At 38.5% G+C, this 12,967-nt stretch overlaps 1 protein-coding gene across 2 annotated transcripts in view; it reads left to right on the top strand.

Moving 5' to 3' along the window:
* Nucleotides 1-584: 584 nt before the first annotated feature.
* The window catches only part of Dtwd1 (DTW domain containing 1), a 34,233-nt gene continuing 21,850 nt past the window's right edge, over nucleotides 585-12,967 (top strand). Inside the window, exons 1-4 of one of the 2 annotated variants that reach the window (XM_029562950.1) lie at nucleotides 585-752; nucleotides 5,515-5,828; nucleotides 9,119-9,262; nucleotides 12,299-12,476. In XM_029562950.1, coding sequence (XP_029418810.1) covers nucleotides 5,565-5,828; nucleotides 9,119-9,262; nucleotides 12,299-12,476 — 586 coding nt within the window. In that variant the 5' untranslated portion in view covers nucleotides 585-752; nucleotides 5,515-5,564. Of the gene's footprint in view, nucleotides 753-5,514; nucleotides 5,829-9,118; nucleotides 9,263-12,298; nucleotides 12,558-12,967 lie in introns of both variants that reach the window. The other variant, XM_008831796.3, reaches the window with a different exon arrangement.

Genomic DNA, 12,967 nt, shown 5'->3' on the forward strand with positions numbered 1-12,967 from the left:
GTGTAGGTCAAAGAAAAAAGGATTGCAAGATTTAGCCGCAGTTGCAAAACTTTGAATTGGAAAAAGTATACTAGGTGCCAACTCTCTGCATGTTTTGTGCAAAGTAAATAATGTAAAAACGGTTTTTCTTTTTTCGTGTTTTTTGAGGGGTGGAGTTGGGGGATGGTCTGCCTGGAGCACCAGTTGGCCTAGAACTGGTTATGGGGCAGGCCTTGATCTCACAGAGATCCACCTGCCTCTGCCTCCGAGTGCTGGGATTACAGATGTGCTCCATCCACCACGCCGGGTCAAACGGTTTTTCTAGTAGCTACGCAGTGCATGAACTACTTGATAACCACAAAAACGTTACTAACCCAAGTTCTCTGAAGCAAAATATTTTAGGGAGAGGAAAAATAGGAAGTGTTTTGTAATGTCAGTAAGTCCTCACAACTCACTGCAGCTACACTTCTAATTTTTTCCAGAACCTGGGCCCAGAGCTGGGCGTGGCCTCGCTGGGCGGAGCAGCGCCGCTCAAGGCGGGAGGCGAAGGCGGGACTTCCCGGCGAGCTCCGTCACTCGAGTCCAGCTTACCTACCTCCCGGCTATGGCTGTGCGCAGCCTCACAACCGCGCCAGCAACGGCCTGGCAACAGCCTCCGCCGCGGCCCTGGCAACAGCCTGGCCCCGCCCCCTGGTGTTCCGGGAAAGCGGTCCGGCCTGGGCGCCGTGGAGCAGAGGCCGCACGGACCGCATCCCGAGCTCGGCGTGGAGCAGGTCGGACTTCTCTAGGGCTGGGCTGGAGGCCGGGGACTGGCCCGGGGTGCAGCGGGGACGGGATCTCGCCTCTCCCGAGGTCGTGCTGGTGTCGCCCGCGAGGGAAGCCCTGATCCCGGAGGCGAGCCCTGAGCAGAGTCCTGAGCTGCTGAGGGCCCTTTGGGGAAAAGACTTCTTGGGCATCTTTTATGTTGCTTTATCTCCTAACAGTGGTTTTCGGTGCATCCTCGCCCAAGGAAGGGCTGGCTCCTTGTCAGCCCCATTCTTTAATTTCACAGTTTGAAGTAGTTTGAGGGTAATCACGGAAGGAAGAAGACAGGAAGACGTATGTTTTGCGGTGCACTTAAAATATTAAGGTTTTGATTAACTAATAAGTAGAGGGGTTTCTTTGTCTACTTTATTTCTTGGGAATGTCATACGAATAAGTATATTAACACTTTCCCGTGCTAGTTCCACGTAGTTGTATAAGAAAATTGATACTTAAGATTGTAAAATTTCAGGACTATTCATTATTGAACTCCAAATGAAAAACAACAATAACAATATCATATAGTGGATTCTATGGGAGGGACTGCTGGTCATGTACAACAAAAAAAAGGCGAAATCATGGATTAAAAACAGAAAGATAATTGGGGCTGGGGGGGTTGTGGCACACACACCTTTAATTCCAGCACTTGAGAGGCAGAGGCTGGTGGATTTCTGTGAGATCAAGGCCAGCCTGGTCTACATAGTGAGTGCCAGGCCAACTGGGGCTACAGGGAATCCCTGTGTCAAACAAAACAAAGAACAACAGCAACAAAAAAGGATATTGAACCAGCACAAATTATATGACTACTTCTTAATCCTCCACAAACAAATATTGAAATGGGTTTTATCTGGTCCTGAATTAGTCCACAGTATAAGATAGGAAAATTTTGAATCATGTTCCCTGGGAGGCAACTCAGCTTACAGTAATGAAATGGTAGCTTTTTTTTTTCCCTTTGCTTTGGGAAAAATAAAATTATCAGTCTGCTATTTGTGCCAGGTTGTGTAGAGCCAGAAGATTAGTCTGCCAGGAAGTTCAATAGTGAGATACATACTGAATACCTTTTACAGAATGGTTTTGACATTTTGACTTAGTTGACAAATACTTGAATTTATCTTATTGCATGAAAATCAGGAATCAATAGGATCAGAAAGAATTCTGCTTTTGCTGGGAGGGAATTCTCACTGGAAGATGAACATAGTTTTCTATATCAACTATGTGTTACCAGTAATAAGTACTCTGAAGTGTAAGAGATGGTCCTTGTTTGTGTGAATTAATAAGGGTGAATTAGAATCCAAATTGAGTCTAAAGGTAGATATTAGTGCAAAGTAGAAAGAATGAAACTATGTGAATATAATTAATTTTGGAGAAATTGGGTGGAAGGAGGAGTTAAAACTTAAGTTTTCAGCCTAAGACATATGAGTGTACCATCAGGGCGCTAAAGGATTTGTCAGTTCCTTAGGACTGATTCTTGTTTCTGAGTCTTCAATTCCCACAACTCTGGCTGCTTTTCGCCTCACATATTTGATATTAAATATGTTTTGAATGATTTGAGTAATTATATTTGCAACAAATAATTTGTATGTGTTTGCAGCAGACTGTTGACTAGGTTAGGGCAACTTCCTTGAGACCAGTGGAAGGAACTGTCCTTGATTTACAGCTGTTAGACTCTTACATGGTCTCTTAGCCATAGATTAGAATGTGTAGGTGAGGCAGAGTAAGAGGCAAGAAACATTTCCTTTTGTTGTCTCACAGGTGTTTGTGTTGTTTGGTTTTGTTGAAGACCTTTTGCGTACACTCCATAAATGTCCATTTAGTTATGAGGGTGGAAAGCCGGTGAAATTTGGAGTTGTATTTCTGAGACATGTCACTATGAGCTCCAGAATATCTCCAAAATCTCACCAGTAGTTTCCTGTTCAGTATTATACAACCATGCTGATATTCATGACACCCACAGGAAACCCACAGGAACTCCGTTCTTTCGACCCGTTTGCCTGGACCCTTTGGTGGCACATATAACACATCAAATACCCAGGGAAATGAAATTAGGTTAAATTAATACTGTCAGTTGTTTATAAGTCCCATGATCTGAATAACTCAAAATTATTAGAACCTAAGACATCTGAGGAAGAAGTTCAGATGATGTCAGAGTGAACCCAAACCAGGATAGTTTAGGTAAAACATAAATCCACCAATATAGGACCTGTCCATTGACTTGTTACAGTTGATACTTTAATGGGCAACAGAACTTCTGTTTTCTATTAGGATCTCCTCCCAAACTTTCAAAGATGCTTCTATCTTAGAATTAACTTTTGGTTCATTTTAGAGTTTCTTTTCTTGGATCTGTAGATGGAGGCTGCAAAGCATTGGAAATTATGTGAAAAATGTTGAGTCTATATATACATTTCCTAGGGATAAGATAACAGAATTTTTATGTAACTTCTAAGGTGTCTGAGACTCAAGAAAACATGACAGCTAGATGTCTTGCACTACAGATAGCTGTAAATGGCATATTTGTAAAGGGAGAAACCATCTTTAGGCAGGTAATCTGGAGTGGCTATCAGAAATAAATGATGCTTTCCATCTGAAAGTCAGGAAGGAGGGATTGGACCATTATCTTCCAGTAACACTGAGCAACCTTAAATACAGATCTGTGCCTGATCTGCACAGAAAAAATATTTCCATACTTCTGGTTTTTCTTGTGGTAAAATGGGCAAGGACATTTACTCTTTTCTTTTAGCAACAGGCACTTTATATCTCTTTATTTAGGACTTGAACTCACCGAAATTCAGAGTCTAAAAAAGGCTCTTGATGAGTAAGTTAGTATCATAAATTTCTTGGCAGTATGTTAAAATCTTATTTTTTGTTTCTTTGGACTTTTTGTTCACTTTCTATTTGAGAGGTCACAGAAAAAAATTTTCCTGTTGGCATCATAGTATTTCCTCCTCTCTTAGTGTTTGTGCTCAGTTCCTGGGGCTTCACAGTTAAATACTAGCATGCCATGGTGTTGTAGTAAGAGATTAATTTTACAGCTGTGGAATGCATATCAAATTAGTAGGACTCCAGTCTCCTTTCTCCCTTGCAAGGATGCGAGTATTTTTGCAACCATCACCCTTCTTTGAAGAAAATATGAAGTGGAAACATTATTACATTATTTTATTTTTATTGAAGAATCTGAGTAATATTTACGCATGCCTTTAATCCCAGCACTTGGAAGGCAGAGGCAGGCAGATCTCTGTGAGTTCAAGGCTAGCCTGGCCTACATAGTGAATTCCAGGCCAGCTGGGGCTACAGGGAGACCTTGTCTCAAAAAGACCAAAAAAAAAAAAAAAAACAGTAGTTTAAAATTTTAAGACTTCTAAGATCATGTATTTCACCTTATGGGATATTTTACAAATTATAATTGGTCGTAGCTATCTCACTCTTGGATGTGGTATGTTTACTACTGTGATTTAAGTTGGAAAAGTACATACATATTAGAAAACACCTGTGTCAGGAAGATCTAAATGCCTTGCTTTTCCTCTGCTCTCACACCACAGTCTTCAGGAATACTTGTGACCTCACCAGCCAGTGAGCAAGAAATTCTGTGGTTGTGGTATTTTTTAATTTAATTCTTTGCTGGCACTACCTGGACACAGTATCAGAGCTCATAGATTGATAGTTCAGTCTCCAGGACTGCTCCAATCTCACCCCCAGTCACAAGCTGGGCCTCCAGAATTTACCAAGCAGCTACAGGTTGGGGTTCCGACAGCCCCTCCTCAGATGCATTTAGTTTGCTAGTGTAGGAAACATTGTGCTTGAATTTTGTGGTTTATATAAAGGGTATTTTAAAGAAAAAAAATAATCAGCCATATGAGTATATACACAGGGAGAAATCTGGAAGGTTCCCAAGTACAGGTGCTTCCTCTCTATGGAGGTGAGGTGGAGGACCCTTGCAGTTTGTGGGTGAGTTCCCTATCATGGGAACTTCACATGTTCAGCTGTCTAGAAGCTCCTGGAAGTCCCTGCCCTAAGTTCTTAGGGAGTGCTGTATAGGCCTAATTGCTAATAGACAGGTGGGATTCATCAGCGTCTGTCAGGTTCTTTGGTATTCCTTCCTCCAAAACAGGACAGAATCCCTTTTGAAATGGGGTTCTGTTCGTGTATTAGACAAGGTAAGTGAAGAACTTAAGATTAGACTTTCTATGACATATCCTGGGAAAGGAGTTTTGAGCCAGTACTGTGGACAGAAATCAGAAAAAAGTGTGAATGTGTGTGTGTTCACAATAGCTAAGTTTTATTGATATCACTGCAGCCTTTTATTTTTATTAGAGTTCAGCATTAGTATTCATGTCATGGAATGTCAATTCAAAGAGTCTACATAGTTTAATATATTCCTGGGTGATTTTATCAGAAAATCATTGAATTCCTAAAAATTAAAAAAAATTGCCATTTTTGAAACAAAATGGTATCTACCACAAAAATAGGTCATCAGTGCTTAGACTTTATATTTGAATATATGTAAATAATTGTTTTAACACTTCGATTTTTATTGAAAGAATAGCTCTAAGGGGTAACTGAAATTGTTTTAAGTTCATTGTTTATTATTTGAAGCATACCAATTTAGTAGTTTCTTAACTAGCAGCTATTATCTGTTGATAAATACAAAAACAGTGTAAATTAAATTGGGTAATTTTATTTGTAAAGAGAGTAAAATGTTTTACAGTTTTCATTCCTCTCCACTCTTTATTTTTACAGTGCACCTGTGACACGTTTTAAAAACACATTAACTTTGGCTTAAAGGAAGTATGGCTCTCAGTCCATCTGTGTGTCTTCAAGAATGTAAAGAAAATAATGCAAAATTTGTGGAAGCCAAACAGTCACAAACTGCTTTCATAGCTTCAGAAGACCCTCTTCAAAACTTATGCCTAGCCTCTCAAGACATTCTTCATAAAGCTCAGCAGAGCGGGAGGTCACGGTGTCTCCAGTGTGGGGGCTCCCGAATGTTCTACTGTTATACTTGCTATGTTCCAGTTGGAAATGTACCAACTGAGCAGATTCCGCTTGTGAAGGTTGGTAGGGAGTTGAAAATATATTTAGAATGGAAATCTTGTGTATGCATATTCTACAATAGCTGATAAGCTTGAAAATGAATTGTATTTATGGCAAATTCAACCGTACTGAACCTGATACCTTTCTTGTTTCTGGAAAATCGCTTACATCTGAAATGACTGAGATAGTTTTTAATGAAGTTGCTTAGAAATTAATAATTATAAGAGACAAGGTTATAGGCTCACTTGAAGAAGCTTCAAAAACTACCTCAAGTCTTCGCAATGCTCCTTAAGGAAACACTGCACTGGTAGAATTAAGATTTCTACCTGGGATTTTGTGATTTTCCCCATCCTGTATGTAGAAATGGAATAGATGTCATTGAACAAAACTAAATTAAGCTAAAATAAAGAAGATTAGGTTCTAGTCATTGGACCTTGTTAGAATTATAGTGATTTTAAAGTCAAATTTAACAGCTTGTTTGAATTTCTTGCTTAACTTTATGATTTGTGGTGCTTATCAAGACTACTTTTTTATAGATAATGTATACATAGACCATTTATAAATAATGAGAATTTACTGTGTATGTGTTACCTTATCTAGTCCTGACCCAATATGAGAATTAATCAAATAAATGTGATTGGTGTCTGTTGGGAATTTAGAGAAATTCAATTTATACTTGCCTCACTAGGACTTGCCAGTAAGAATACAAGTTGCAGATATATTCTAAAATATTTATTGTGATGCTTAAGGTTTACTTAGATCTGAAGTATGAAAAATACTTGAATGTTTATTCTGCCAAATGAATTTCAGTTTAGTCTGTGTATCATCTCTGCAAGTCCATGGCTCCCTCGGGGGTCTAAAATCACACATACAGATTAAAGGAAAGTTATTGGCCAAGAATAAGGAAATATATTTACAGTTTTCTCAGAAAAAAAAAAAAGCTTGAAGTCAAGAATTTATTTAAATACTCATTGACTTTCTCATTAACAAGAATGGTACGTGTCAAAGTATAGTTTTTGAAATGCATAAAGAATGATTCTGGGGATGGAGAGATGGCCCAGCAGTTAACAGCACTGGCTGCTCTTGCAGAGGGTCCAGGTTTGATTCCCAGCACCCACATAGCAGCTAACAACAGTCCCTAACTCCAGTTCCAGGGGATCCAATGCCCTCTCCTGACCTCATTGGGCACTGCACAACACAGGTGCACTTATATACATGCAGGCATTACACTCATACACATAATAAAATAAAATAAAATAATAAAAAATAAAAAATTCCATAGACCCATAAAGAAATGTTTCATTAAAAGTCTTACCTTGTCAAGTATGCTGGTTCACATCAATTCTCCCAGTGCTTAGGGGGCTGAGGCAGGATGTTCATGAGATTGATGCTAGCCTGGGCCACATAGTGAGTTTGATGCAAGCCTGTGCTAGCTACTTAGTGTGACACTGTCTCAAAAAAACAAACAACAACAGCAACAGAGAGAGAGAGAGAGAGAGAGAGAGAGAGAGAGAGAGAGAGAGAGGAGACAAGGAAATTTTATCTTAAAGTGTGTTCAAATGCTGGGTATGGCGGTACACGCTTTTAATGTCAGCACTTGGGAGGCAGTGGCAGGTGGATCTCTATGAGATCAAGACAAGACTGGTGTACGTAGTGAGTTCGAGAGGAGCCAGGGCTCTCTGGAACCTGTTAAAAAAATGTGTTCAAAAGAGGATTACAGATCACAAGATGAAAGTCAATATATTTGTAGGGCTGATTATTTTGATACAAATTTAACAACAAGACTATTTTCCAAATCAGTGGGCCAATGTCTACCATTTAATAAAAGTTCTTAAAACAGTATGCCAAGTATATAGTCAACTCTAATTAGTGTAGGATTTTAAAGTGTATTTTAATGGTTGAACATAAAATTTGATATGGTAGTATTTATTAAGAGTAGCAGAAGCCCTAAACAATGTTCTTTCTAATTTGACTTCTTTGTTGTTGTTTGTTTTTTAAGAAAGAGTCTCCCTTCAGGATGCCTGTCATCCTACTCATGGTGCTCGCTGAGGCTCCTCTGCAGCTCTTCTGGGTTTGAAGGGAGTCTCTGTCCGAATCGCTCTCAAATGTCAAGGGCCCAATCATGTCCCCATGGTCTTAGACCGTCTTATTCTAATAAAGCTCATCCTAAGAACCAATGATAAGGCATAACAGTTTACGAATTTTAAAATAACCATTCTGAGTTAAAAGACATCAGGTGACGAGTTCATACTTTATGACCAATTCATATAAGATTCTAGAAAATGCAAACTGATGTGGTAGCTGGTCAGTAGTCCCTGGAGATTAGGGGCTGGCTGATGGGGAAGAGAGAAGAGAAGACACTAGAAGGATTTTGATAGTAGTAGATCGTTGTCTTGATTGTGGCATCCACTTCACAGGTGTAATGATCCTAAAACTGATTGCAATGTAGACTTAACACATGTGTAGTTTAAAACAAAAATAGTGGTATATTCCAGGGTAAAATAGCTGTGTGCTCCAAGGTAAATTCATAGGGACCTGCCTCCCTTGTATGAAATGAGGTTTAGAGATCAAGTAGTACCCAGCACGAAATGAAGCATTCTAAAGTCTGAATTGAAGAAAGCCGTAAGTAAAGTAATAGAAAATCTTACCTCAAGAAACCCAAGAGAATATTCTTTTTGTACAGGAGCAAGACACAATCCGTAACAAGTCATGAACATGAAGGGAAATACTTGGGCAGGCTAATGTTGTAAAGAGTTATTTGTGATATAATGATCACACATCTTAGACCTATTCTGTCAGTTTTTCTATTGAAAACTTAATCTGTAAGTTAAAATGTACTACTGAAGATTACAAAAGATATTATATACCTTTGGCTTCAAAAGGTATATGGGGAACAGAATTTCAATTTGAATTTTAAAATTTGAAATACTGTTCAAACTCATATTTCCTTTGAAAACAGCATAAAGTAAATCTAGAGTTTCTAAGATGTATCTTAAAATGTTCTTGACAAGGATACTGAAGTGTGAGGAACTGGACTCACTACATATATGATTTGAATGAAAATAACATTGGATCCCTGATTTAAAAGCAGTTATTCTGGTACATGATTAACAATATTTAGGAAACAAGTTGGGTTTGATTTATGAATTTTACCACTCTTAGTATTTTGGTCTAAAAATGTATGGCCTTAAACTATAAATGTGCTTATAGAAATTTACTGTGAGTTTACTCTGTGGCTTTAAAGTTTCTTATTAACATAAAAATTTGAATTTTATACTTATTTTGTTCATTTGTCCTTTTTTTGCTTTAGCTTCCACTGAAGATCGATATCATCAAACATCCCAATGAAACAGATGGCAAAAGCACGGCTGTGCATGCAAAGCTCTTAGCACCCGATTGTGTAAACATCTACACTTATCCGTGCATTCCAGAGTATGAAGAAAGGGACCATGAGGTAGGCAGCTCGGTGCTGACAGCTCTTCACAGGAACTTTCAACTCCGTTGCCTTCCTGACTTCTTTGAACATTGTTTAATATTTTTCTTAACAATCTAGTGTTATGCTTTTGTAATGTTAATAAATATTCATTTTACTTCATTGATACTTTCACAGTTCAAATGGCCCTAAGCTATTGTGTTTTTTTATTCTCCTGCTAAATTTTTATAATTTTATGCCTTCTTTAGGCTTTATTCTTTGCCAATATCTTTTTAAGTTTTTTTTGAGAATCTCGTACACAAGGACTGTGTTGGCACCATTCCCACCCCTTCCATGCCCCCTCCGCCTCCTACGATACCGTCCCCACTCTCTCTCAATTTCTTATCCTCTTTTTTGTTATTGTTACATATACATGCATAAGTTTATAAATATACATACACATACACTGCACTGAGTGTGTTTGGTGGTACTCATGTGTACCCATGAGTAGAGCTCCCCACCTGGGATCAGGTCCCTTGGGGAGCTAATCCCTGGAGAAAGCTGATTCTCCCTTCCTCAGCATCCACTGATTGCTTGTAGCTCTTTATCTAGAGGTAGGACCCAGTGGAACCTCCCGTCTACTGGGCTGTCTACTGGTGGTGTCATTATGCAGCTCTTGTTAGACACCATGCTGCACAGAGTTTATTGGTACAGCTTCCGTGTCATGTCTGAATACATTAACTAGCAGCCGGCATCCTGGCTCTGTGGCTTTTCTAATCTTTCTGCCCCAGTTTCCTTGACGTTCCCTGAGCCTTAGGTATAAGGGTTACATTTGTAGATGTATCAGTTGGGGCTAGGTACCACGCAGTCACTTATTGTCTGCAGTTTTATCAGTTGTGGAACTTTGTAATGATCTGTCTTTTGCAAAAAGAAGCATCTTTAATGAGTGGTAAGAGCTACATCTGTCTGAACATAAAGAGATGTATTTAGACTATAATAAGAAATTACATTGGTTAGGAAAGTGACAGTAGTAGGATCTTTTCATAGGCCTCTGCAACCATGTGTACTTGGCTGTGTTTGCAGTACCATGCATGGATGTCCTCCTCTTGGGCCTCATGTCCAGTTAGACAGCTCTTGGTTACCCCCAAGGTAGAAGTGCCGCTATTGCATCAGGAGAGCTATTTTGCTGAGCAGATGATTGCTTGGTTCGTAGGCTTCACACCTTGGTAGGATCATTGATTGATTTTCTCCCTTGGCAGCTTGCATAGTATCTTCTGAGACTGTGAGAGCTAGTCTTCAAGGAGGAGGCTTCCAGCTCAGTTCCAGGTCCTGTGTCCAAACTACATGGCATCCTTAACAATAGGGTCTTACCTTCAAGTTCTGGGAGGCAATAAAGGGTTTATGGCATTAGCCTATATTATTTTGGAAGTCTCTTGTACTGCCCTGACCAACAATTTGAAGGGAGAAGGGAGGTTTCCTTTGCATGGCACTGTGCTTTTTGTTAGATAGCTTTCAGGCTATACACACACTCTCATCTTCACATATACATATACATATACATATACATATGTATACATATACGTGTGTGTGTGTGTGTGTGTGTGTGTGTGTGTTTTCTCTTGAAGCGTCTCCTTGTACCCCAAATGGCCTGGAACTCACTATGTAGACCAGGCTGGCCTCGAACTCACAGAAATTTACCTGCCTTTACCTCCCAAGTGCTGGGATTAAAGGCAGGCACCACCATGCCTGGCTATACGTGTAGTTCCAAGTAAGCTTATGAAGTAATACATTTCCCTGTTTTTCAGGTAACCTGAGTATTATGTATCTCTGTTTCCTTGCTGTCTCCTGTTCTTTGCCAATATCTTGCTTTTCTTTGTTTTTTTTTTTCCTCAGAGTTTTCTTGTCTGTATTACTTGTAGATGGTCTAATTTGGTGCAGACTGGGAAACCAAATTGTAAACGTTATTGGAATGTTTGCAGAAGAAGAAAAGAAAGAATTCTTTAGAAGAATTTTTACAAATTCTCCCTAAATTAAGAGCTTTCATACCTAGCTTTGCAGTACTTCTGATCGCTGTCCTTGTTCAGAGCTAAACTCCTAATTCATATTCTAGTTGAAATCATCACATTGGCAGTATTACTAATCTGCTTATCAAAAGGTAATTTTATGATAGATCTGAAAAAGAAAAAGACCTCGGGTACTTCTGAAAGAAGCATGTAAATCCTTTTAAGTTTTGTGGGAACTGAGTTTTTACTTTTTCTATCAGTTTATATATGTAAATTGATATATGTACATTACTTTATATCTGTGTATGTATTTGAGTTTATTTGGAAAGTTATATTTGAAAATAGCATCTGAGTTTCATGTGGTAATATACCACTTCTTTTGATTAAATAGAACATACTGTTATACTCTTTTAATTTTTAAGACAGTGTCTCACTATGTAGTCTAGGCTAGCCTGAAACTCTAGATCTTCCTGCCTCAGCCCTGTGCCCACTATAGCATACTATTTTATCTTAACATCAATAATGTCTTTAAAGGTCATTATACCATTTTCTACCAGCTCTATTTATTTTGTTGTTGCTTATTGTATAAGTGAAAATGGCATGTAATCATTGAACAGTTTTCAGTCGTTCTTTTTTTAAAGTATCATTTATTTTGCCTTTTTGTCTATATGGCTGACCTGGAACTCATTAGGTAGTCCAGATTTTCCTTGAACTCATGTCCCTACCTCTCTAGTACCAGGACTATGGGTATATACCACGACACCACAGAAAGGCACCATTATAATTATTATTATTATTATCATCATTATTATTATTAAAGGTACTATTGACTTGGGTTTTTCAATCAGTGAGTAACTTATTCTGAAGTAATACTTCTAGGTTGTGTGATATAATTACATATTACCAGACATGAGTCAAAGCTTTGCCATATGTGTAGAAGAAATGCAAATAGTAGAACCAATATAATGCTTATTTGTCATACATTCAGCATCTCTTTTTCTTAAACTTTTAAGTCTGTCATAATTCATGTTGAAGGTGACAGTAGCCACAGTTAACCCGAGTTTCTTTATTTTAGGTTGTGCTTGTTTTTCCTGGGCCTCAGTCTATCTCCGTGAAAGATATTTCATTTTATCTGCAAAAAAGGATTGAAAATAAAGGTAGAGGCAACAATGGTGGCCCTGATAAGCCATCTTTGAAACGAAAGAGAACTGAGGAAGAAGAGAGCTGTGACTTGACGGAGAACAAGTGCAAAGGCACAGCACTGAAAAGAATTGTTTTTATAGACAGTACCTGGAACCAGACAAATAAAATATCCACCGACGAGAGACTTCGGGGTAAGAAAAAAGGATTTGTGGATTTTCCTCCCTGACCACTTTTATTTAGAAAATGTCAGAGTTTTTGGTACCTTGAAAGAAGAGTTCCATTGAATGGCTACATTTGCGATTTCCTTTCCCCCTTTTTGTATTATATGTGAATGTTTTTATACATTTATATACATTTTTAGTGGAACCATTTAAAAGAAGTAGGCTTTGCAAAACCACTCTAAATGCTTAAGCATATATCTTTTAAGAATAAAGATACTCTCCTACATAAGAAATACAGTGCATTATCACTCCTAAGAAAATTAACAAAAATTCTACAAGATCCTCTAATACACAGTCTGTATTCATATTTCCCTGACTGATGCAAAATGGCTTTTGTAGCACCTTTTGACACAGCATTTACACTCACATTTTTGGTACTT

The sequence above is a fragment of the Nannospalax galili genome, unplaced genomic scaffold, assembly GCF_000622305.1.
Source record: "Nannospalax galili isolate Female #2095 unplaced genomic scaffold, S.galili_v1.0 scaffold735, whole genome shotgun sequence".
In the NCBI taxonomy this organism is placed as follows: Eukaryota; Metazoa; Chordata; class Mammalia; order Rodentia; family Spalacidae; genus Nannospalax; species Nannospalax galili.